Source organism: Chiloscyllium punctatum, chromosome 25, assembly GCF_047496795.1.
Source record: "Chiloscyllium punctatum isolate Juve2018m chromosome 25, sChiPun1.3, whole genome shotgun sequence".
NCBI lineage: Eukaryota > Metazoa > Chordata > Chondrichthyes > Orectolobiformes > Hemiscylliidae > Chiloscyllium > Chiloscyllium punctatum.
In genome coordinates this window covers 52199272-52226670 of record NC_092763.1, presented here as the reverse complement: position 1 = coordinate 52226670, position 27399 = coordinate 52199272, and the positions used below count along the sequence as shown (strand labels likewise).

Below are 27399 nucleotides of genomic sequence, written 5' to 3'. Positions count from 1 at the left end.
GGTGAGTTGGACCAAAGGATCTGTTTTCATGCTGTACATTTCTGACTGTATAAATGCTGGCCCAGTGATGATAATGTAACTATTGCTGATTGCCATAAAAACCTATCTGGTTCACTAATGCTTTTTAGGGAAGGAAATCAGCCATCCCGAGTATGGATCCACAGGAATATGGTTGATTAGTAAGTTAACGTTGACAAAGAACCGAAACCAAATGAGATGTATCCAAGGATATTGAATGAATCATGAGTGAAAATTGCAGGGGCATTGGCCAGAGTCTTTCAGTCTTCCCTGGATTCCAGGGAAGTGCCAGAAGACTGAACTATTGCAAATATCATGCCCATGTTCGAAAATATTTGTAAGGATAAGCCCAGCAATTCCAGACTAGCCAGCTTAATTTCGGTGATGGAAAGGCTTTCCAAAACAGCAATTAAAGAATTAGTAGCCACATAGGAGAAGGTTGGGTTGATTGTGAAGGGCCAGTATTGAGTTGTAATGGAGAAGTTGTTTTTAAATTACTTGCTAGAGTTTTTTTTGACGAAGTTGCAGAAAGGTTTGATGAAAGCATTGCTGTTGGTATGGTGTATGTGGTCTTCTAAAAGGCATTTAGCACATTACACAGAACTTGTGAGAAAATTTCACAGAATAAAATTAGCTGAATGATAGGAAGCAGACAATAATGGTCAGTGGATATTCATTGGGCTGGAGGAAGCTTTGTAGTGGAGTTCCCCAGGGATCTGTATTGAGACCCTTACTTTTCCTGGTATATCTTAATGATGTAGATCTTTATGTGCTGGAAACAGTTTCAAAATTGAAGTTGATTCAAAACTTGGAAGCATTGTAAACTTTGAGGACAGTGAAGAACTCCAAATGACAAGTAGGTGGAGTGGGTGAATAGGTGGCAAGTGATGTTCAATGCAGAGAACTGTGAAGCAATGCATTTTTATGAGAGCAATATTAACAGACAATATAAATTGAAGGGTACAATTCTGAAGGGGTTGTAGAGGCAGAAGGACTTAAGTGTATATGTGCACCAATCAGAGAAGCTGGCACAACAGGTGCAGAAAGGAGTTTCAAAAGGGTACAGTGTTCTGGAGTTTGTTAATAAAGACAAGAAAAAAGAGGTGATGCTGAACTTGTATAGCACACTCGTTAGACGTCAACAGGAGTTTTATGTACAGTTCTGGGCAGCACCCAAAAGGAATGTTGTGAACGGATTGGTAAGAGTACTTACAGGAATGGTTCCAGTGATGAGAAATGTCTTTTATGAGGACAAAATGAAGAGGTTGGGACTGTTCTTCTTGCAGAGAAGGCGGCTAAGAGGACATCTGATAGTTTTCAAAATCATGAGATGGTTGTGTACAATTGATAGGGAGAAACTGCTCCCAGTCATGTAAAAGGACAAACAACAGATTAAAAGTGATTTGCCAAAGAAGCAAGTGGGATGTGAGAAAATACGTTCTTGCATAACAAGTAATTCAGGTCTGGAATTCACTACCTCAAACTGGCATGGAGGCAGGTTCAATAGAGGCATTTAAGAGAGCATGAGATGATTACTTAAAGAGTAATAGAGTCATGCAGCAGAGAAACAGGTCCTACAGCAAAAGCAGTGTGTATGGGGAAAAGACTGGAGAATAGCAGTTGGTCATGATGCTTGTTTCGAGAGCCATTGCAAACACAATAGGGCGAATGGCCTCCTTCTGCGGAGGAACACTCCAGTGATACATTGATTCAGTAGAATGATGACAAGGCAAAATTTGTTGGGAACCTGAAAGGGCTTTTAATAAAAATGGAAATAAAGGGTTATGTCAGCTTCAATTTTTAAAAGTTTTAAATATTTCCAATTTTCTGTTGCCTTTGCAGCGAGAGTGTACAGCAAACATTGATAATGTGGCAATGTTTGCAACTTAGCTTTGGTGCCCCCTGATGGAGTGAATTGTAATAACAGTAAATTATTAGGATTGACAGAGGTTAAGAAAGTTGAGAATTAAGAAACAAGGAAGTCAAACTCAACATATCAGTGGGAATATTTAAAGATAAGTAGAAAATAAATAAGAAATTTAACTATACTGTCATAGCTTCAGTGAGTTATTTTGGAAAAATTCTTGTATATGGGAAGAATTCAGGATCCAGGTTTAAAGTAATTTCTATCTGCTGGATCCATGGGTTCCATTCAAAACTAGTATGGACCTGTTCATTCTATTCCTAGCAGAAGAGGGCCATTGTATAAAAATATTTTATCCTGCATCTGACCTCTATAATATCTGAGTAACAAAGACGTGATACTGATAGCCAAAGTTGAAAATAGAAATTGTTTCATTTCAGAGCACTAACTTTCTTCACCTTGAGTTCAAAAATTGTGAAAAGTGATTAGTGTTAGACTATAAATCAGATACTTTATTAAAAAATCATACTTCTGATAAAAAGATGTTGTAATTCAATAGTTTCAAAATAACCCGAACAGATTTCTGCCTCATTTCACAACATTAAAAACATGATAGAACTTGAACTATTTTACAGTAAAAATACATTAAACTAGGTATAGGAGCAATGGATTAAGTTAGATCACTTATAGTTTGATCATTCCTATATGTAATTAATGTGATTCGTTCTGTCAAGTTACCAAGGTCCAAAAGTACAAATGATGATATATTGGTAAAACAGAGGGATACAATTGGTACTGCACCATATATTGGTATACATAATACTGATTAATTGGTCTCCTGCTCACAAGTAATCTAATCTCTGGAATAAAGTTAAAGAGTGAAATTAATCAATGTCTGCAGTGTAAAATCAGCTTACAATAAACCAGCAGCCGATTTTACACCACGTCCAATCTTCTTTCGGCTGAAGCTCATGGAACAATTTAACCGCTTCTTAGAGACAATTTTCTTGTCTCTCTGTTGCTTATACTTAGTTTGAAATGGAAAAAAAAGCAACATTTTCCAAGTCAATGGAAAATAAACACTTGTGCATTGTATCACATGATGATGATTCATTACAAGTCTGTTTCATGCTGCTAATATACCAGTTTCATCCTCATAATGTTTAGCTTTTAACAATGATCTTAATTTAACCTTGTTTTTTAAAGAAAAAAAACTCAAGATGTGGGTTCACTGGCAAGGCTGGCATTTATTGTCCGCTCTTAACTTTTCTTGAGAAGATTTCCTATGGCATTACTGCCATCATACTCCCACAATTTAGCCCAGTAGGAAGGTCCAAGATTTTAACCCAGCAACAAAGAACAATGATAATTTGTCCAATCAGGGTGATGTAGGACTTGGAGGGGATTTTGAGGGATGGTGCTGATGGTGCTGATGTTCCATGCACCTCTAAACGACAATGAATGTTGAAAAGAGGATGAAGTAATAACATTTCTCTTTCAGATTCCCTTGGGAGCTCTTCTCCTACTACCTCCTCATCTCTCCAACCATCTCCTGCTGTTTCAACTCATACATCACAGTCGACCAATAGAGATCAATTTCCCACAGCCCAAGATACTGTAATGGAATCCGAGTCCAGGAGGAGTGAGTCAGAATCCACACTCTCTGCTGTCGTGCCTCTGGATTATCTTATTTTATCTCAATGTGAGACCAAGTCAATTGATATTGCCAGGTACAACTTTTGAACAAATTCAGTAACTAAAACTTTTATGTAGAGGGGCTCAATAATGCTTCTTCTTTGATACCATTTTACCTTGTTTCCACCTTTGACAGAGCTAATCATTTCCATTTTAGCTTTTTTAATAATATTAATCTTGCTAATCTCCTGTTGAATTCTCACTGGCTAACACATTGAAATCATAAATGCTACAAAATTATGGCATTTTATTATTTAAATTGCTGAGTACAGACTGTCAGTTAATGCTACCTGCAAAATTCTTTCAGTTTCTTCTCCATCTCTCTGAAAAGACTGACCTTTTCTGGGCACAGTTCCACAGGCTTGGAGCTGTCTGATACCTTGATCAAATGATTTGTCTTTGTGTACAAGCACAGTGGGTGAATTGCAGTTGCCAGTTTCTCTGTTGAGAGTACAGTAACTGAAATTTATCCTGTTCTTTTTCATTAACACATGTATTTCCCAACAGTGGCCACAAGGTGGCAATCAGAGGCGAGAATGTTGATTTCTCTTGCCCCTCCCCCAAGCACCTGACAATTACCTTGCTGGAACAGCAACCCTGGCTATTGGCTGCCTGACTTCACCTGAATTAAACTTGTCTGATTTTTCTTAGTGGAGCCTAGTGTTGATCATACATGTTCAATGTCACAATTGTGATAATTGATGAATGTGGGACCTTTAGTAGAAACGGACTTCTATTTAGAAATCTCAGCAACATAAGGCAAAATTTGGCTCGTTCACATCATTGAATTCCAAGTGTGGTGTAGGGGGTCAATAAACAAATGTCAGATAGCACTGCATATGATTAAATAGTAATTGGAGGGAAGGTTTCCAGTCTGGCATTTGGTAATTTCATGGGGTTAACTGTCGTTATTGACAGAAGTGGAGTGATGGTGACATAATGAATGCAGAAAATTACTTCTTATGTAAAGACTTTAGCCCTTGCTTCCTCCTTTAGCTTGCCTCATTCTGCATGGGTGAAAATCAAAAATAAATCACTACTTTAAGAGCTCATGGTGTAGCTGTGCTCCTTTCTAAGTATGGCAATACAGTCCTTGGTCCAATTCATGGTCTGTTTTGAGAGAGCAGACTTGCCTCATGCAGCTAGTTGGGGTGCAATTATTGACTTAAATGGTCTTGGGGGAGTGTAAAGACCATTTTTGTTTTCTGTACTTTTCATTGTGGCCTGAAGTAGAACAGGACTGTTTCAAGAATCAAGAATTATGAAAAGGATTAATGTTTTTGTTTGAAAAGCTAGTTATTGACACTCATTGTAAGTGTAGTTTAAACTGCAGTTTGTTTAGGCACTGGAGGAAGTCTAGTTATAGATGAACTGGAACCAATGAGTGTGTACAAAACAAAATATAGCTAGCAACAAGTAGCTGTTGCAGAATGATGACCAGTTGTGAATGACAAAGGCCTTCTGCTGCCAACAACTGTGTGATTGGCTCCCAGGTAGCTGAAAAGCCTTTGGGTGTGAAAGTTTCCTGAGAAACTATCAGACCTCTGAAAAAGGAAGGAGCTATCTTTTACTCTGCAGTAAAACAAAACACCTCATGGCTGAAGAAAGCCAGTTCATTTCCCCTCATCAGTTGCTGTAATCTGTGGCCTTTGACCAATAAGTAGGAGATAATATAAATTGTGAAACAGTCACTCCATGCCTTCTGCAAGCAAGTGAAAGTACCTGGAGAAAGAAGGTTGAGGAGCAGTAAGTCCTGACCATCTGTGTGCACCGGAATCATTGAACTGCCTGCCCAATAATTCCCTCTGCCCGTCACACTGATTTTTTTTCTGTATTTAGGGGAGTTTTATGATGGTTTTCTCATGGATTGTATACTGGTTCATAATTGTTTACCCATAGCCAGAATCTATTGAGTCGTATTAAATAATAATTCTTGTTGAGTGCAGAAACCTGGGCTGTGCTTTCTGTCAACCTGGCCCTAGAAGGCAAGGGAATTTTGAGCATGTTTGTAAAATCTTTAAGTTTTATGATGATGCCAGGAATAGTGGGCTTGATTTCTAGCATGCTATCCCAGTGAAGCGTAATATTGGGAGAAACAAAGAAAAAGACTTCCTCCTTCCAGCCTCAGTATTGATGGCATCCAAAGTCATATAAACTACCAACTCTCACATATGAAAGCTAGACAAATTGCGTGATACCAACAGCTGAAATGGCATGTGGAGTTGTACTTTAGAATACAGCATGTTCATGAAAATATGTGAGAAAATTAGAAAAATAAAATCTGACTTTTGGTGTAGTGACCATTTAAACTAACACTGCTACATTGTCCAATCGAAATTCAATTAAAATTTCCATCAATAAATAGATGCTTATAAATAGACACCCATTATGATTCACTACTTATTACAGTTCTAATATATCAAGGAATCTGTAATGTCGAAAGGGGACACTTTTAGTTTACTGTAATACTGTTATTGAACTGTTATTGTGGGTAATGCGTTAATATTGCATTCAGCTGGGTACTATAATAGGAAAATGGTGTGTTTAATTTTTTGAAGTGTTGAGATCACAGTGCATTAATTTAAATTTACCTTGTGATTTGAAGTGACATTTGCTGAAGTGTTGTGTTAGGAGTGATCATCGGTTACCAACAGCCAGCCGACTCTTGAACCACATCTGAAGCTTTTGTCAGAAGATGTTGGATTCAATGCTCACTTCAGGATTTGAGCACATAATCTAGGCTGATGGTTCAGTGCAGTTTGAAGCAAATGCTACATTATTCAGACACCAATCTTCAGATCAAATTTATATTGTGACCTCTTCTGCCTGTTTCAATGGTTCAGATGGATGTTAGAAATCCAAGAGCACTATTCAAAGAAGAGCAGAATTCTCCTGATGATCTGGCTAGCACTTCTTTCTCAAGCTGATTAACAAGTCTTTCATCTAATTGTTGTTTGTGACATGCTGCCTACATATTAACAGTCACGAAACTTTCAACCTAATTTATTCTTGATGAAGTGTTTGGGGAAGTTCCTAAGAGATTTTGAAGCTACTGTATAACTGCAAGTATTTTCTTTTGTCTTTCTGAATCTGATGATTTTATTTCTGCAGAAGCAACAGCTGTTCGCCATGTGATAGATTACTCGATCATTCCTTTGAGTTGACAGGATCAGATGAAATTCAGGAGAATCCACAATCTAAGAATGGCACCCCAACACGAACATCTTGCAATGTGCCTTTATATAAAAATCTGCAGGATTCACAAATGGTCATTTTTCCCACTCAAGATCAGAGCGGACCTTCATCAGCATCTTCATCTCCATTATCAGTTTATTCATTCTCACAGATTTTTAACTTTGACAAAAACCACAATGCACTGCCATTTGGTGTAACAGGGATTCACCTTTTGTCCAACACTCCACCGCCAAGGCCACCAAAACCAAACCAACTAACGGAGCGTGAAAAGACTCACCAAGTGATTCAGAATGGGGACGGTGCCTATGCAGTAAATCCAGCACCAGTACCAAAAAGAATCCCTCTCTCAAATCTAGAGAAAAAAAATTGGAAAGGTAATGTCAACGATCCAAATATTGGGATATATCCGGTAAGATTTTGCCGAAATGTGTAAAGTTTGTTTCAATTTATTAATATCTATCCATTAGGATTTCCATGTTTTCAGAAGCTTTATAAACCCGCTTTATATCTTTACTGCATATAATACATTTATCCAAATGCTTCAGTTACTGCCAGAAACTCTGCAATGCCATCAACTGCTGTTGCCTTTTTATGTGCTATCTGACAATGAATCTCAGACATTTTTGACCCTGAGCTGGTTTTCTGGTCCATCTCCTCTTGTTATGGACTAAACTAATTCCCCTCAAAATATATGAAGAAGATAGCCTAGACCTCAATGTTTTCTTATTTTAAAGGTAAGTTTAAGACGTTGCATTCCAGATGCAATTCAGTTGGTCAAACTACTTGACTTTAAGCAATGCACATTATATTTTAACAATAGTGTAAAAATAGACAAAATTGGTTTGACTGTAATTATATCAAATACTTAACAAAGCAGTATATTAACGACTACTAATTAACTGTTTCAATAGAGTAACATCCCATAAACCTACCATTGGCAAAGGCAAATTCAGTAAAATAAGTTGTCTCACATACAATTCTAACACAGGAAGAATATCCCAGCTTTTAGCAGTAACTGTGAGCAGAATAAAAGCTTCCACATCCAGCCTCAGGATCCCAGAAACTACTGAAAACTAAAACGAAAAATCTTGATTCTGTGGGAGCTTGATCCTGCCCATTCAGACTCCATCTATTGTTCAATTTTTGTTTTAAATCCAAGGGCTCACAAACTGTTTACTGTATTGGCTTCAAGCAGACCACATGCTGCCTCTGTCTCCACCTTTTTTTATTTAAAATAAAAGCATAAAAATCTCTTAAAGGCATAGTATTGTCAGACTTTTCATCATTGCCTATACTGGCTACATTCAAATCAATAATACTACCCCACCTTACCACAGTTTCACTAAACTAAATTTCCCATTCCCTCAATTTCCTGAGAAATGAACAATCAATCAATATCTGCTTTGAATATAATCAATGACAAAATATCCACAACCCTCTGACAGAGACAGTTCCAAAGATTCACATTCCTCTGAGTGAAGAGATTCCTCTCAGTCCTTCATCATCAATCCCTTACCCTCAGAATACGCCCCATGTTCACCTCAATCAGGTGAAGCATCCTTTCAGTTTTGATGCTGGCAAGCCCCTTCAGAATCTTGTACACTTCCAGGAAATCAACTCGTATTCATTTAAACTCACGAGAGTATAGACTCAATTTTCCTGAACTTCTCATCCCGGACAAACATCTCAGGGACCAATCCAGTGAACACTTTACTGGAAGCATATCCTTCCTTAAATATGGAGATCAGAATTATTAATGTGAAAATCAATTTTAAAAATTCTGAAGTAAAATTCACATCCACAGGCCACTTCTTATCTTTGCTGATTTGTTTATTGTAATATAATGATGCATACTTCAATGTAATAACCAAGTATTATGTTTCAGATACGGAGGGGTGCAATTTACTGCCATTTACTGATTTCCAAGGGAACTGCATAATGCCTGCAAATGAAGGGCTTAATCTAAATATGGTGAGTACTCTGTGTATGAAAAATCTTTTGTATTGCAATAGGTACAGTAATTGTCTGATTGTTGGCTGATGTTGTAATTGCAGCAACTTTAAATGAAACAAATTTAAGATTGTCCCATTATGACCAATGTAAAAGCTGTTGTTCGATTCTCTGGGACCTTCTTCATTAGGAAAAATAAAGCTTTAAAGCATTATAGTTTCAGTTGCAAAACTGTACATTCCCATTGTTCTGTATTTATGAGTTATGTTTAAAATAAAATACAGTTTAGAATGTAAAAGAAGCATGCTACTAATTTCCATTTAACTTTCAGTCACTGCTTCATTTGCCAGCCCTTCTGCTTGCTGACGCCCTCCTACTTGATGACTGTCTTTCACTCTCTGTCTTTGTGCTGCTATTTCTCCTTCCCTGGCTCTCTCTGCCTTTCTGGCTTTTTGCCCCTTCCTGATTCTGTCCTGCTCCCTGACTCTTTCTCTCGTCAATTCCTCTCCTTGACTCTTAGCCACCTTTCAAAGTGGGCAAAAGATGGAGAGGAGCTGCAACTGGGAGGGTTAGGTGAGAGGGAAGGAGCCTGGCAGCAGGAGAGCTGGCAAGCCGAAGAGACCAACAAGTGGAAGAAGCCTACAAGCAAAAGGTTTACAGAAGGGGAGAGGATTTCAGAAGTGGGAGAAGGTATTGGAAAATGGAAAAGGGTCTTGGGAAGCAAATGATGGTTCATTTGGGAGCAGGAAAGAAGCTTGAGGAGCTGGAGAGTAGGAGAGAACATTGAGGATCAGGAGAGACTCATTTAAAATGGTGCCAAATGTGTCAATGCTATGCTAGTTCCAATGTGAAATGATCCTAAAGCAAAAATCCTGAAGCTAAATATACATACCAGCCCTTTTATATCCACAGCATTAAAGTAAAGCAACACTCTGTGGGAAGAACGGTAGTCCATGAAAAATAAGCAAATCATGCCTCACCTTTTTGAAGTGATACTCTCTGTTTCCATCCAGTAGAATGGTCTAACACTGACCTCAAATATCTCACATCATTGTCAAACAGTGAGCTAGTGGGCACATCTACAAATAAACACGTTCCATGCAAATGCTTCACACTGTCCGTATATAATTAGCAACAACAGTAGGTTGCTTTGTATAATGCTAAGTCATTGCCACGGGAGAGCAAACAGGTAAACTTTGATACCCAAACAAGTAAAAAGCAAAATCTAATGTTGTGATGGTGGAGCTATTCACTGCCTTAAAAACTGGCAATATCCTATTGTGGCAATTTCAAGAAGCCTTGTCATGATTAATATATACTCGGGCAGATCTTCAGTAAGTGGTTCTGGCACACCTCTGGAGCAAGTGGGATTTGAATCAGGGCCTTCAGACCCAGAGGTAGGAACACTACCAGTGTAACACAAACACTTTCAGGCAATCTGCAATAAGCATATCTATTGCCTTCTTGCTTTGGTGAGTGTTGATTTGGTCATGCTTGCCTGATTATTCGATAATTCTCAGTGTTACACAACTTGAACCTGCCTAATTCTGGTCAGCTTCTTCATGTTTGCTTTGTTTGGCAGTTTTATGTGCTTTCTCTTTCAATTTATTACTATCTATGATTTCTGTTGCAAGCCATGGTTGAGCTACCTGTCCATTTTTTTCACCAGAATGAATGAATAATTGCTGTAGTTCATGAATACATTTTTAAATATTAGCCATTTCATCAGGTTCCCCAATCCATTGCCAAATCATTGCCTCCTAATTTCCTTTATTTAGATTCAGGACTCAGTTTCTTTACTCTCCATCTTAATGTCAAATTCTGTTATTTTTATGGTCACTATTCCCGAAACGGATGTTGCATAACGCGATTCTTAATCCTTCCTCATTGCGAAATGCAATGGGGTGGCATGGTGGCTCAGAGCTTAGCACTGTTGCCTCACAGCACCTTGGACCGGGGTTCAATTCCAGCCTTGGGTGACTGCCTGAGTGGCATTTGCACATTCTCCTTGTGTCTGCCTGAGTTTCCTCTGGGTGCTCTGGTTTCATCCCAGAGCCCAAACATGTGCATGTTAAGTGGATTGGCCATGCTAAATTGCCCATAGTGTCCAGGGATGTGCAGGCTAGGTGGGCTATCCATTGGAAATGCAGGGAAAGGGTAGGCTGGGATGCCTTTCAGTGGGGCAGTATGGGCTTGATGGGCTGAATGGTCTGCTTCCACACTATACCAATTCTTTAAAAAAAGCATTGTTTAGTCTAGGATTGGCTGTTTGCTAGTTGGTTCTTCAATGTCTTGATCTGAGAAAGCCATCACATAAACATTCCAGAAAATTCTCTTTCACAGTATTCTTGATAGTTGGTATTTCTAACCCGCATAAAATGAAAGCCACCCATGATTACAGTTTACCCTTATATATATCTCTAATCTCCTGTTTAATGGCTTCCCTTAAATCCTCTGCTGTTGTTTGGGGGCCTACGGACAACTCCCACCAATGTTTTCTGTTGCTTTGTGTTTCTTACCTTCATCTGTCCACTTTCTATTTCATAATTTTCCGAGCCAATATCCTTCCTTAATATTGCATTGATTTTATCTTTTACTCACAATGCTGCCCTGCTTTCTTTCCCTTTCCTAAATATTGCATTTTCTTGACGTTCAGTTTCTCCTTTCATATTGCAAATGAAGCTCATACTGTGATAAAGATAGATTCAAACAATATTTGTATTATTATTTGGAGACAAAATATTTGCAGAGCTATAGGGCTATAGGGCTCTGTGTCATGGGACTCCCCTCTAATGGTCATACTTAGGCCTGTGGATTTTGGTTTGAATGCCGTTCCACCACAAAGTTATTGTGTCTTTTAAATGACCAAGTCCTTGATTTTAAAGGGAACTTTGAATGAAACATGGACACTCTCTCATGCTACCGCACTACATGCATGCAGGGGAACCCTTGGGCAGGCTATGAATGAGAGTTTGTCTGGAATTTAGCAAGTTCAGGATTTTTGAATCATTGAATGGCTGGGTAAGGATAGTTGAATGAGTGCTCAATAAGGCAAGAAGATAATACACAATAGTATACTATTAATCTATATCGACTTCAGTAAGGCGTTTGACAAGGTTCCTCATAATAGACTAGTTAGCGATGTTAGATCACAGGGAGGAATAAGGGATAACTAGCCATTTAGATACAGAACTGGCTCGAAGGTAGAATACAGAGGGTGGTGATGGAGGGTTGCTTTTCAGATTGGAGGCCTGTTACCAGTGGTGTGCTACAAAGGTCAGTTTGGGTCCGCTACTTTTTGTCATTTATATAAATTATTTGGATGTGAACATAGGAGATAGAGTTAGTAAATTTGCAGATGACACCAAATCTGGAGGTGTAGTGGACAGTGAAGGAGGTTACCTCTGAGTACAATGGTACCTTGGTCAAATGGACCGAGGAGTGGCAGATGGAGTTTAATTTAGATAAATGGGAAGTGCTGCATTTTGGAAAGGCAAATCAGGGCAGGATTTATACCCTTAATGGCAAGATCCTAGGGAGTGTTTCTGAACAAAGAGACTTGGGGTACAGAATCACAGTTCTTGAAAGTAGAGTTGCAGGCAGACAGGATAGTGAAGAAGGGCGCTGGTATGTTTGCCTTTATTGATCAGTGCATTAAGTATAAGAGTTGGGAGGTCATGTTGCGGCTGTACAGGACATTGGTCAGCCACTTTTGGAATACTGCATGCAATTCTGGTCTCCCTGCTATAGGAAGGAAGTTGTGAAACTTGAAAGATTTCAGAAACGATTTACAAGGATGTTGTTGGGTTTGGAGGGTTTAAGATATGGAGAGAGGCTGAGTTGGCTGGGGCTTTTTCCCTGGAACCTCAGAAGCTGAGGATGACCTTATGAGGGGCACGGATAGGTCTTTTTCCCAGGGTGGGAGCAAATCATGAGGGCATAGGTTTAAGGTGAGAGGGGAAAGATTTAAAAGGGACCTAAGTGGCAACCTTTTCACACAGAGGGTGGTGCATGTATGGAAGGAGCTGTTAGAGGACGTAGTGGAAGCTGGTACAATTAGAACATTTAAAAGGCATCTGGACGGGCATATGAGTAGGAAGGGTTCAGAGGGATATTGGCCAAATGCTGGCAAATGGGACTAGATTTATTTAGGATATCTGGTCAGTATGGAAGAGTTGGACTAAAGGGTCTGTTTCTGTGCTGTACATTTCTATGACTCTATGACACTGTGGCAGCCGGCTGACAGGGTTTCCAACTCCACCAGTGGCAATTTTCTGTTGCTTTTTCTATGCATGTATAGAGCAGATGTCCTGCCTTGAAAAGGTGTTTGCCAATCAGAAAATGGTCAGTCTCCAGTACAAACAGTACCACTGAGTTCAGGAGGCCTGAGGATGAAGTTTGCTACTTCCCCAGATGTGAATGACTGGGCCAAGATCATCAGACTCCGTTATAGAGGCCTTTGTAAGCCAGTTGAAGTTTTTTTTTGAAGGGCTGCAAATCTCTCCGTGGCCACCAGTGAGTTTCATCATTGAACACAGGATCCCTGAGGAGGAGACATGACCATGGGTATACTTGCTAGGGTTTACTTTGCACACACTGCTGAGCCCCTGTCTGCCACAGGTTAATTACCAGTGTAGCATTTGAAGACTTTCAATAATGGTCTTTGAGTAGACAATAATGGACCTCAATTGGCTCTGGGCAGGAAACTTCCAGGTTGGTCTTCTCACCCTGAACCTAATGAGAGGCTATAAGAAAGCTGAAGGGGTCTCTACCCTGCACCTTCTCAGTCCATTATATGGCTCTACTCACCTCCCAGCTGTCTCCAGGTAGAGCATCAAATTCACCTAAATAATGATATTAATCTGTGGCCATAACTGGATCAAGTAAATGGAATGAAGGGCCATCTTAAAGGAAGAGAACATTTAGTAAAAAGTATCATAAATTGTTAGAAGTGAAAGCTTCTAAGTGTGTCATTAATGGTCTAAACATGGACTATGATGATTCAATTCTATCATCTGATTTAGTATCTGGGACTCACTCAAATGGGAATACTTCAAAAAAAAGAATCAAAACACTGATTTAAACATGGCACAGGGATTATTTGATCAACACACATTCGTCAAGTCTCATGAAACCAATTTGGATTTCACCAAAGACCGTCTGAACTGAAACTCACATTTTACTCAAGTTCACTGACACCAGTCAGCCAGGCCGCAAGGGGAAAGGTCATCATCATCAGCTCTTTGATTTACACCATTATGAGAATATACACATGTTGGATATAAAATAGGTTCTACAACTTCCACAGAAATGGATCATATTTCAATTTCAAGACGTTTGTTGCCAAATCAAGAATTGGGATTGAGGATCAGAATCAAACACAGGTTGAGCAGGCTCTCTCTCTCTGTCTCTCAAGGATAAATGTTGATAGCACTGACTTGGAAGAAGGATCAGCGAACTTTAGAAATAACTTCAACATATGTTACATGTAGCAACATTCAACAAACCAATCTATCTCCCTTGGTGTCAGGTTAAAACCTCATGCCTTAAGGACACCTAAATGACACTAAACTGCATATATCCTTTTATCTTCCTTTATGCTAGATACTCTTAACTTTGTACATGTGTGAATATATATATATATTTGTGTGTGTGGATGCAGGTGACTGGACAAAAGCCTTGATGTCACATCTTTATTACTTTTTCCTTGGGGAAGAAAGACAATAAATTTGCTCTTCTGGTAACCTTATGATTGGCTGTTTATTGCCTACATTAAAAATGGGTAACTGGGGGGATCTATGATGGCAGCGATCTAGGAAGTTTGCATTGCAGAGCTCCACACCACATTGCAAGTGAGACAAAGTACTAGCCAGCCCTACCCAGACCACCACAATATCCTGGGACTCTGGAAAAGTTGTGGAGTCCCAGGAGACGATCAGAGAGCAACTTACCTTGGTTTTCACCATCCAGAGATGCCGAAGAAGAGAGGAGCTATATCCAAGGCCGGGCCCATGGCCCAGGCTGGAGGATCCTCAGACTTTATGTCCGACCAGGTCCTGGTGAAGGAGCTCACGAAATCTCGCAAGATGTTGGACAAGCAGCTAGAGGAGAGGCTGGCCCCGATCTCTATCTTGCTGTAGAAACATGAACAGCAGCTAGGAGACCTGGAGAAAAGGACAGATGAGGTAGAACACAGAGTCACAGTGGTGGAAGCTGATACCTGTTCCTCCAAGGATAGGATCCAGGTCCTGGAGGCGCAGGTCTGTAATTTGCTTGACAAGGTTGATGACCTCAAGAACGGGCCAGAGAAAAAAATGTTCAGATCGTTGGTCTGCTGAAAGGTAAGTGACCGGCCGAGGAATCTATTAAGGACTGGTTGCCAAAATTCCTTAACCTAGAGGCTGGAATGCGAGGCTTGAAGACTGAGAGGGTTCACCAGGTTATGATGCAGAGGTCAGATCTGGACAAATGTCCTCATCCTATCTTGGTGCAGTTTCTTCACTATATAGATAAGGAAAGAATCGTGGAAGCTTCTAGAATCCAGGGGAAGGATCTGAAGGCCCGAGTTTACAAGGGCTCTAAGATCAGGTTCTTCCAGCAGTGATCCAGGAAAGAAAATCCTATGACAGTGTCAAGAGAAGACTGAGGGAGCTTGGGATCCAGTACTCTCTGAGATATCCAGCGTTGCTTCGGAACACCTTCGATGGATCTGTACATCTGTTTGACACATTGGAAAAGGCAAGAGACTTTGTGGACAAATTAACCCAATCTGAACAACTTAGTATGTATAAATAGTCATGCTGTTTGGGTATACCTCTGTTTTTTCCTTCATGGGACCAGAGAAAGTCTGATCGGGGCTTTCTTTTCCTATTTTTCAATTGGTAATATCTGGTCAAAATTATGTTCGGGGGCAGTTGGAATGTGAACATTCAATTTTTAAGTTATACCAAAGGATGGGTGGGGTACTTATCCTTTTTTTTCAAAATTTCTTTGTTCACAGAGTTATTACAAGGTATATTTTCTTTCTTTCCTGCTTGTGTTTATGATGCAACTCTAGCTAGGAGCAGGGAAAATGGTTGGATTGGCTAGATGCCCACTTACAGGCAGTTTATGCTGGTTCAGGTATTTAAATGCCCTGGCTGCAGTATTGGCAGTGGGATGGAAAGTTGGATTCTGGGATGTGTAGATGCCTTCTTTGGGCAGGGGGTGTGTTCCCCTATTCAGCACCACTGGCAGTTGCTATGTTTTTTGGTTTTTGTTGTATATAATTTTTGATAGCTTTGTAGGTTTGTTAACTGTGATGGGTTTAGTTTATGTAGTTTTTATGTTGGATAGATTTTGCAACACTAAAGCTTGGGCGATTTCCTCCTCTCTGGAATCTAAATGTTACTCCAGAAGGTTATGGCTAATGACTTGATTAAATGGTGTACCTGGAATATCAAAGGGAGTCACTCACCAATTATGAGGAAGAAGTATTTTCAAGTCTTCAAAAAGAAAAGGTGGATATTGCTTTATTACAGGAGACACACTTGGATAATAGGGAGCATTTGAAACTACAGCAGAATGGCTTTGATCAGGTTTACTTTTCATCTTTTAATACCAAAAGTAGGGGAGTGGCTATATTGGTTAGAAGGAATCTCCCATTTAAGCTACTCGAGTGTGTTAAAGACACACACGGGAGGTTTGTAATCCTCAAAGCCCTGATAAATGGAGATGAATATGATGTTTAAAATGTTTACTGCCCTCCAGCCCATCCCCTAAAATTTCTGGTAGAAGTGTTCTCTAAATTGATCAGTCTCGAGTCCCGGAATATCATTACAGGGAGAGATTGTCTTATGGATCCCACGGTAGACAAAGGCCACCCCAATACCTTTTGTATTTTACTAAATAATTAGTGGATCTGTGAGTAGAGTTAGGGTTGGTGGACATCTGGAGGAATCTTCACCCTACAGACAGGGATTTTAAGTTTTTTCCAACCCACACAGATGTCACACCAGGATTGATTTTTTTCTGACCCCTGTGGCAAGCCTTAAGTTGGGAGCATCTTGTACAATTGGTAATATTACCATCTCCGATCATGCTCCAGTGTAACTGTTGGTTAAGATTAAGGAATCTATAGTGGGCCCGAGGCACTGGCAAATGGATCCTTTTATCCTTAAGGATAATAATTTTGTGGGGTACTTCTGTATGAAATTTAGGGTGTTCCTCGACATTAACTCAGGCTCGGTTAGTAGCCCGTCCATCCTTTGGGAAACAGCCAAAGCCTCTGCCGGGAGTTAGCTATTTCCTACTCTGACAGTAGGAGGTGGCAGAAGAGTGGGCAGCAGCATCTCCTCGAAGCATGGTTGAAGGCAGCTGAAAAAGCTTACTTTGACAGGCCTTCATTGGCCAAGCTACAGAGGATTATGGTGCTGCAGTCTGCATTGAATTCTGTACTCATGCTGACAGCAAAGAAGGAGCTTACTTTCGAAATACAAAGGTTAAATGAGCATGGTGACAAACCGGGCAAGTACCTAGCGTATCTCATCAGGAAAAGGAGTGCCCCTCAAGCCATTGTGTCATTTAGGGAAGGGTCTGAGAACCTAACGCGTGATTCCAAAAAAGATTAATGTGACATTGCAGAGATTTTACTCTGAATTATACAAATCTGAGGGTTGTGAGGAGGGGTGGGCCAAGATGGAGTCCTTCTTCAAGGATCTGAAGCTCCTGGGTGTGAACCCCGAACAAGAGTCTTTTCTCAATGCCCCCTTATAACAGCAAGAGATGCAGGAGGCTGTGAACCAGCTTCAGAGTGGAAAGGCACCCAGTCCTGATGGACTTCCCAGCGAATTCTATCAGGAATTTATAAACATATTATCAGGGCCGATGCTCAACATGTTCAATGACTCATGATCATCTCCTGCCATTTGTAAGAGAAGCTAATATTTTGCTTATTCTTAAAAAAGGGTAGGTCCCAGAGGACTGTGCTTTGTACAGGCCCATTTCACTCTTAAAATCCTCTCTAAGAGTCTTGTGTTAAGGCTAGAGACTATGTTACCTTCTATTGTTAAAGAGGACCAGACAGGCTTCATAAAAGGCCGCAGAGCCTCCAGTAATGTTAGGAGGCTGCTTAATGTAATTCAAGCATGTCAACAACAGTCAATACAGGGATTGGTGATTTTTCTAGATGCTGAGAAGGCACTTGACCCAGTTGAGTTGCCGTATCCTTTTTGTACTCTGGAGTAGTTTGACTTGGGTGAAGCCTTTATAAGATGGGTAAAGGTTCTTTATAGTGACCCTCTCACTGCAGTCATCAGCAATGGGGTATGATCAGGTAATTTTAGCATTTTTAGGGGCAGCCGGCAGGGCTGTCCCCTTTCACCATTGTTTTTTTTACATTGGTGATTGAAGCATTGGTGGAGGTCATTCGTGGGGATCTTAATATATTGGCTCCAGAAGTGGGGTCAAAATTACATAAGATTTTGTTGTACACGGACAATGCCCTCATTTTTTTTGTCAAATCCAGCAGTTTTGGTGCCTCACCTGATACAATGCATCAGCTCATTTGGCACCTTTTTGGGATAAAATGTTAATTTAAAAAAATCAGAGGCTATGCTTGTGGGTGGTCTGAAGAAGGTGCTAGGTCTTGAGTGCGAATCTTGATTCCCATTTAGGTAGTCACTGGGGTTTTTATGTATTTGGGCATATTCGTCACTCCAGTTCTCGATCGGTTGTTTAAAGCTAATTTTGTTCAATTATTCGACAAAATCAAAGAAAACCTTCAAAAATGGAAGGCGCTTCCAGTCTCATGGTTAGGTTGGATAGAGCTTTGTAAGATGAATATTGTCCCCCGTTTGTTGTACTCTATCCAGATGCTCCCCCTGACTTTCAATTAGCAAACGTTCAGGAGACTGAACAGCTGGTTCAGCTCTTTCATTTGGCATCGTAAGCAGCCCCTTTTTAATTTGGTACACTGCAATTGCCTCACAGACTGGGGGGAGTGGATATCCCAGACATTAAAAGCTATCAACTAAGTTGGCTTTTATCTTTTGTGAGTGATTGGGCTTGTGGGAACCCTCTTTCAATATGGTAAGATATTGAAACCTCTCAGGCAAGGTGCCCCCTTACTAGCTTGCTGTTTTTGGACAAAATGAGGACAGTTAACTTATTGGGTTATGGCAATATTGCCTTCCCTCTGCCAAATTGTTAAAGTATGGAGGACAATTCGGCAGAGGGAAGGCAATATTGGCAAAACAATTTTTTTTCCCTGTAGTGGGTATGCTGGGCTTTCAACCAGGGATGATGGATTCAGGGTTGAAACATTGGGCATCTAGGGGTGTGTCTTGCATGGGTGATTTATTTGAGGGGGACATAATGATGTCCTTTGATCAGTAAGTATGGAAATACAAGCTTTCTAACAGAGACTTCTTTCCTTTTTTCAAGTTAGGGATTGTATTCAAAAAAAGACTACACTTTTGACTGATCCTTACAAATTCGACAGAGAGGAGGGTGTTCAGTGCTAAGAGTACACTTTCTGTCAGCACTTTATATCATCAATTGGAGTGTGCCCCCTCAGATGAGTTTAATTGACTCTGCAGGGGGTGGGAGAGAGAGCTAGGCATTGAGGTCTCTTCAGAGGCATGGGAAGTTTTTGGGAATAAGCAAGAAAGCTGTCAATTTGTAATAGGACTCATGCTTTACAGTTGAAGATTCTCCATAGGGTCCATTTGGCTCCGGATCATTTGTCAAAATTTAAACCAGGGGTATCTGGAACATTTCCCAAGTGCAAGGTCTGTATGGGCACTCTTATCCATTGTCTCTGGCCCTGTGATAGGCTTCAAACATACTGGAAAAACTGTGGCGGGTGCAATGGAGAGGATTTTGGATGTAAGGGTGGGGAAGGACCTGATCTCTCTTCTTCTTGGCCTGCCAAGTGTGTTCCCTGTAGATGCGCATAAGAAAAATCTTGCCAACATCCTCACTTTCTGTGCAAGAAAGAATATCTTGTTTGGTTGGGATCCGTAAATCCCCCAGGCCTGTCGGGTTGGCGGGCTATTGTTATGGAGCACATTCCCTTGGATTTTCTCACATGTATAGTACACCACAAAACTGAGAATTTCTATAAGACATAGCGGCCCTTTTTGGAATACCTGGACACAGAGTTGTCTGCCACACTAATAAGGGCTCTTATATAGACGTAATGATTGTGCTTTACGAGTGCAATATCCAGAGGGGAATTACGAATGTATGAATAGGTGAAGATTATAGCCCTTGATATTCGAGAGTTAGTGTTTTGTTCGGCTGAGCTGTATTGTTATTATTTATTAGGTTGTTGTTAGTCATTATTTATTTAGTTAAGCAGTTGGGTTTTTTTTAATATACATATATATTTATACATGAGGGCAGTTTGGGTTTCTTACATTTTTTTTGGGTGCTCTTTCTTTGTATTGTTTTGAATTGTATTGTTTTGTATTTATTGTAATATTAAAAAAATCTATTTTTCAATAAAATATTTTTTAAAAAGGTAACCACATTTTAGTAGAGAAAGGAATGGCCTCATTATTCAATCAAATTTAATCTTGTTGTTACCAACTGAGGAGGTTGAAAAGAAGGGTGCCAGTTCAACCCATCTCACCTGGTTGTAACAATGTGAGGTAATCTCACACCTCGGATTTAGGGAACAGGAGGTCTCGAGGGGATTTGAGTTCTTTTTATCCCATTCATGGGTAAGTATTTGGAACCCATACTGATGGAGATAGAAACCCACAAGACATCTAACAAATTATTAGATGAACTCTTGAAGTGCCATAGCAGGCTAAGTGTGGATAGTCAGATTAGGAGAAATAGGTGCTTGATGAGCAGCACAGACATGATGGGCCAAAGGGCCTCTTCCTGTTGTTTCAAAATTCCAGGCCTATATGATTCGATGATGCTAGTGAATGAACGGTTAAATTATTAACCAATTGAATTCAACCATTGAGAAAGAAACAGAGAAATGAAGAAGGAGTTGGCTGAATTAGAGTGAAATCAAGTACAGAAAGAGAAATAATGGGAGGGACAGGCGTGAAAAGCAGGAAATCAAAATTCAAATTTTAAAATTTATAAGTTTACTATCTGAGAATACAAACAGGAGGAGCTCTTGTGGTTCAGTGCATAGTGTGCTTTCTTCTTATCCAGAAGCACTTGTTTCGAGTCCCATCCCAAGACTTGCTGGTTACAGAAGGTGTGTTCATAAAATCTCCAAGCAAGTTAATTGGCAACCTACAAGTCCCTCCTCTGGATTGTAAGAGCAGGAGAGACTCCTGACCAGCTACATTTGATGTGGAGTGCTGTCCCTTAAACTACAGCTAGCAACCCCTAGGAAGAAACTTGAGCTACAGTAAGCACGTGGTTTGTCTCCCTCCAGTGTCTCTAGACACTGAAAGCTGTCTTAAAAATGAACACAAAAAAGTGTTTTGAGATCAATTTGTGGTAATTTGCAACTCATGGATTGTCACTTCTTCTCTAGGTACTACACGATTAGCACATGTGCATTAAACTTGCTGTCACTTTGCTACCAAATTCTTAGGTAATATGTTTGAATACAGTTGGTTTAGTTTGCATCTCAATTGTTTTGTTTATTTACAAGAAAACTAGGAAAGAGGTAATTCAACCCACTGTATATGACATTAACTCTCCTACTGTGATCTAAAACATAGTACATTACATCAGATGTGCTGGCATGTTTCACCATGGTGTTTTGTAAACACACCTTTTTCCTCTTTGTTTAAACAGAAGCTTCCTGGCCAGCAGTGTAATACCACAGACAGTACTGATGACAGCTATGTTCCTATGAATCCAGGATCATCTCCAATAACGCCTGCAGCTGACTGCACATCAGATGGGTACATTCCCATGAGTCCAGCATGTACAAACCTGGTCTTGCCATCAGTTGTCAAAGGCAATCTGCCATTGCCTACACTTTCCACAGACATTGAACCTCCTCCAGTTAACAGGAACCTCAAGCCTCGAGTCAGAAAGAGTAAGGATAACATTTGATCTACTCATTTTTATACCTATGTTTCAAATGGTATAAGGTTTTAGCCTTATTAGTTTATTGAGATTGTACTCATGAGAATGAAGAGCACTTATAATATTTTCCTACCAATATCTAAGAGAAACTTACACATTAAAGTGGAGTACAGAATTAGACAGGAAACACTTTTGAAGTCGTGAGATTAAGGCTGCTTTCAAAGGTCCCAATATTTGCACATCATTTCAAGTTTAGAATGGCATATTTATGAAATAATTCATTTAGGCATCTTTAATTTCTCATACAATTTTTATAGCATTGCAAATTGGTTAAAAGCAAAATCCTGCAGATGTAGTAACAATGGGTTTGTAAGTGCAAATGTCTAAGTAATTTTGTTTGCAATAAGATAAACTCTTATAATTTGCTTGCCTACGAGTATTAATTGAGAGGGATGGATTTTAGTTAAAGCCACAAATGTATTGTTGATCCTAAGAGTGTAAAGTCCTTTTTTAGCAATAAATTGGTATTCTAAATCAGAGTTTCTCAACCTCTGATTTGATGTCCTAGTTAGTTATTTATGTTATGCCTGGCACGTTAAATTTTCAAACGTTTGGAAAAGGAGGAAGATTGATGCTGAGGGATAGGAGACAGAATTCATCAATGTAGTTCTAGCCAAGAGACAGTGACTAATAGGAAAACAGAGGATATTGGCTATTAATGGTAGAATAATAAACCAAAGTTCATTGGTAACTGAGATAATTTCTCTGATTAAGAGAGCTAGTACAGGAATGGTGTGAAGCTGTTCCTCTGACAGCCCCAGATTTCTCTTTAGTTTCTCAAATGGAGGTGTTCCATCTCACTTCTGGAAAACCACACATATTAAAAATAAAAATAGAAAATGTAATATCCTGTATTACGTACTGGAAATAAAAATAGAACAGGGAAAGAAATTGTGGTGGGAAACTTGATTGGAGTTTTAAAACTAACCTGAAGATGCCAGATATGAGCAGCTGGCAACTGGGAAAAAAAAAGACAGGTGTAGAGCTGTTGCTTAGATTATTTCATGAAATTGCTTGTTAGTTGTTGACTTAATTGATGTGAGATGTTATATTTTGGGACTTGGAAGATTTTATTTTCTTCTGTTCAACTCCAACTGTATGTTAAATGAAGGGCAATGCTTTATTAACTGTACTTGGTCGTCTGCCTCAATTTCAATCCTACTGCTACTTTTACAAATACAATCGAACAACTTATTAGTAGCAGTGTCATTAAGAGGATTGAATCCATTATAACCTACACTCCTGACTGCTGCCAATTTACAAACTAAGGTTCATTCACCCTTCATAATGACTTCAGTCTAACTTTTTAATTTCTATGACCGCACACTTTGGTGGCCTCTATGATTAATAATATGTCTGAATCAGCCAAATCAGGCCCATATTTCTGCTGTGGCCTTACACTCATTAGTTATAGGTTGGAACTGCGCTCAAAGATGTTTCATCTGAGCATTTTACAAGGAATGTAAATTGCAATCTAATCTCACTGAGCTAGTAAATTGTGTCTTCATTTAAATATTAAACTAGTGGGGATACCATGTGGCGGGATTACATCCATTTCAAGCATGCACTGGGACTCCTGATGATTTACAGCTTGAAATTTACTTGCATTTCTCAACCTTCTACCAAAGAGTTTATTCTAACTGGTATTGAATGCCAAGTTCATACTCATGCCATCCCTAAACCCTCATTCATATGGAGTATTGTGCATAATTTTGGGCTCTATATCTCTAAAAATATTTATATTTTGGGCAGGATGTACTGGCCTTGGAGTGTGTTCAGAGGAGGTTCATGAGAATGGTCCCAGAAATGAAAATCTTAACATATGAGGGACGTTTGAGAACTCTGGGTCAGGACTTGATGGAGTTTAAAAGGATAATGGTGGATCTAATTGAAACTTACAGAATATTGAATGGCTTGGACAAAATGGATAGTGTCATAAGGATGTACAGCATGGAATCAGATCCTTCAGTCAAACTCATCCATGCTAACCAGATATCCTAAGTTAACTCAGTCCCATTTACCAGCACTTGGCCCATACCCCTCTAAATCCTCCCTACTCATTTACCCATCCAGATGCCTTTTAAATGTTCTAATTGTACCAGCCACCACCACTTCCTCTGGCAGCTCATTCCGTACATGCATCATCCTTTAAGTGAAAAAGTTGCCCCTTAGATCCCTTTTAAATCTTTCCTCTCTCATCCTAAATCTATGCCATCTAGTTCTGGACACCCAGGGAAAGGACCTTGTCTATTTACCCTATCCATGCCCCTTATGATTTTATAAGCCTCTATATGGTCACCCCTCAGCCTCCGATGCTCCAGGGAAAACAGCCCCAGCCTATTCTCCCTCTACCTCAAACCCTCCAATCCTGGCAATATCCTTTTAAATCTTTTCTGAACCCTTTCAACTTTCACAACATCCTTCTTATCGGAGGGAGACCAGAATTGCACACAACATTGGGAAAATGTTTCCATTATTAGGAGACACTAGGACTGAAGGCACAGCCTTAGAGTAAAGGGAAAATCTTTTAGAATGGAGATAAGCAGAAACTTTTTCAGCCAGAGAGTGGTGAATCGAAGGAATTCGCTGCCACAGAATGCTGTGGAGACCAGGTCATTGAGTATATTTAAGACTGAGATAGATAGATTCTTGATTGAATGGGGGATCAAGTGTTACTGGGAGAATGGAGGAGTGAAACTTATCAGCCATGGTCAAATGGTGGAGCAGACTCGATGGGCTGAATGGGCTAACTTCTGCTCCTCTGTGTTATGGTCTTATGGACTTATATCCTTGTTACTTCTAGATTTGATGACTCCCACACGCCCCTGAATGATAACTGCACAGTACACCCTGTAAATTTGATTGACCTTCAGTAACTCCCAACCAAACTAAATTTTGAGTTTAAAATTATCATCCTTGCTTTCAAATATCTCCATGTCTCTGTAAATTACTCCAGCTATACAACCCATCAAGAGATCTGCACTGTAATTCTGGTTTCTTGCACAATCCAATTTTAACCACTTGACCATTGGTGACTGTGACTACAGTTGCCGAGATCCCAAGCTCTGGAGTTCCCTCCAAACACCTCTCTAGCTCAATCTCCTCTTTTAAGACTGTCCTTAAAATCTACCTGTTTGATCAATTCTTAAGTCATCTGATCTAATTCTCCTTATAAAATAAACTAAAGTACTGCTGGTGCTAGAAATCTAAAACAAACTCAGAAATTGCTGGAGAAAGTTAACAGGTCTCAGGTGTACCCTAGAACTCTGTGGGAATCTAGGGAAGTGATTGCTGGGCCCCTTGCTGAGATATTTGTATCATCGATAGTCACCGGTGAGGTGCCGGAAGACTGGAGGTTGGTTAACGTGGTGCCACTATTTAAGAAAGGTGGTAAGGACAAGCCAAGGAACTATAGACCAGTGAGCCTGACGTCAGTGGTGGGCAAGTTGTTGGAGGGAATCCTGAGGGACAGGATTTACATGTATTTGGAAAGGCAAGGACTGATTAGGGATAGTCAACATGGCTTTGTGCATGTGAAATCATGCCTTTCAAACTTGATTGAGTTTTTTGAAGAAGTAACAAAGAGGGTTGATGAGGGCAGAGTGATATATGTGATCTATATGGACTTCAGTAAGGCGCTCGACAAGGTTCCCTGTGGGAGACTAGTTAGCAAGGCTAGATCTCACGGAATACAGAGAGAAGTAGCCATTTCGATATAGAACTGGCTCAGATGTAGAAGACAGATAGTGGTGGTGTAGGGTTGTTTCTCAGATTGGGAGCCTGTGACCAGTGGAGTGCCATAAGGATCGGTGCTGGGTCCACTACTTTTTGTCATTTATATAAATGATTTGGATGTGAGCAAAAAAGGTATAGTTAGTAAGTTTGCAGATGACACCAAAATTGGAGGTGTAGTGGATAACAAAGAAGGTTATCTCAGATTACAACAGGATCTTTATCAGATGGGCCAATGGGCTGAGGAATGGCAGATAGAGTTTAATTCAGATAAATGTGAGGTGCTACATTTTGCGAAAGCAAATCTTAGCATGGCTTAATGGTGAGGTCCTAGGGAGTGTTGTTGAACAAAGAGACCTTGGAGTGCAGGTTCAAAGCTCCTTGAACGTGGAGTCGCAGGTAGATAGGATAGTGAAGAAGGCATTTGGTATGCTTTCCTTTATTGGTCAGAGTATTGAGTACAGGAGTTGGGAGGTCATGTTGCGGCTGTACAGGACATTGGTGAGGCCACATTTGGAATATTGCGTGCAATTCTGGTCTCCTTCCTTTCAGAAGGATTTGTGAAACTTAAAAGAGTTCAGAAAAGATCGACAAGGATGTTGCCAGGGTTGGAGGATTTGACTATTGGGAGAGGTTGAATGGGCTGGAGCTGTTTTCCTTGGAATGTCGGAGGCTGAGAGGTGACCTTATAGAGCTTTATAAAATCATGAAGGGCATGGATAGGATAAATAGACAAAGTCTTTTCCCTGGGGTGGAGGAGTCCAAAACTAGACAGGTATAGACTTAGGGTGAGAGGCGAGAAATATAAAAGAGACCTAAGGGGCAACGGTTTCACACAGAGGGTGGTACATGTATGGAATGAGCTGCCTGAGGAAGTGGTGGAGGCTAGTACAATTGCAACATTTAAAAGGCATCTGGATGGGTATATGAATAGGAAGGGTTTGGAGGGATATGGGCTGGGTGCTGGCAGGTGGGACTAGTTTGTGTTGGGATATCTGGTCGGCATGGGTGAGTTGGATCGAAGGGTCTGTTTCTGTGTTGCACATCTCTATGACTCTATGAGATTGGGTAGCATTTGTGGAAAGAAAGCAGAGTTACCATTTTGAGTGACCCTTCTGGACTCAAAATGTTAACTCTGCTAATTCTTTTTATGTTGCTCGCTGTCATACTACTTCACAGGAGCACATAAATTCCTGTGAAACTCCTTGACATGTTTCATTATGTTAAAGGTATGATATGTGTAATTTGTAGGTAAGACAGAGACTGAGAGTGGCAGCTGTTAAGGCCTTCTGTGTCAAGAATAATCATGACCAGGATTATTCTATCCAGGTTTGATCTGTTGCTATAACCCCTGATCATGCTGTCATGTGACTTGATATTGATCAGTAAAGATGAAGAGATATTGAGTGCATTACAGGAAAGAAAGTGATGCTGAACCTAAAAGAATATAGAATGGATATCCAAAATTTGTAACATCTATTCATTTATTGACTATCCCTTGTTTAACACTCTTAACTCAACACTCTAAAGAAAAGTCACTTTGTCACAAGAAAGCACCTAGAATGGGGAATTAGATTCCTGATCTGTAGTTTTTACACTAAAATCCTGTTGGGTGCCAGGAACCTAACTGACCCAAAAATCCCCTTACTAGCTCACAGTTATCACAACACTTTTGCCAATCCTCCCAGTTACTGCTGCTCTCCAAATCTTCCGATTCACTTTCCCCAATCTCTGTTTCTGTCTTCCAAACCCCTTCCTTGTTCCCTGACACTTGCCGCGACTCTTCCATCTCATTCTCACAGAAAGAGAGCTGGCATAGGAGTCAGCAAGTGGGAAACAGTGTGTGCTGGTAGGGATACTGAACCTGACAGTGGGAGGGTCAAAGGAGGGAAATA

General features: G+C 40.1%; 1 protein-coding gene across 2 annotated transcripts in view; it reads left to right on the top strand.

The window, feature by feature from the left end:
• The window catches only part of gab3 (GRB2 associated binding protein 3), a 135290-nt gene that overhangs the window by 94070 nt on the left and 13821 nt on the right, over positions 1-27399 (top strand). For both annotated transcript variants that reach the window (XM_072595285.1, XM_072595284.1), the window contains exons 3-6: positions 3384-3612; positions 6689-7146; positions 8658-8743; positions 21476-21722. In XM_072595285.1, coding sequence (XP_072451386.1) covers positions 3384-3612; positions 6689-7146; positions 8658-8743; positions 21476-21722 — 1020 coding nt within the window. The remainder of the gene's footprint in view (positions 1-3383; positions 3613-6688; positions 7147-8657; positions 8744-21475; positions 21723-27399) is intronic.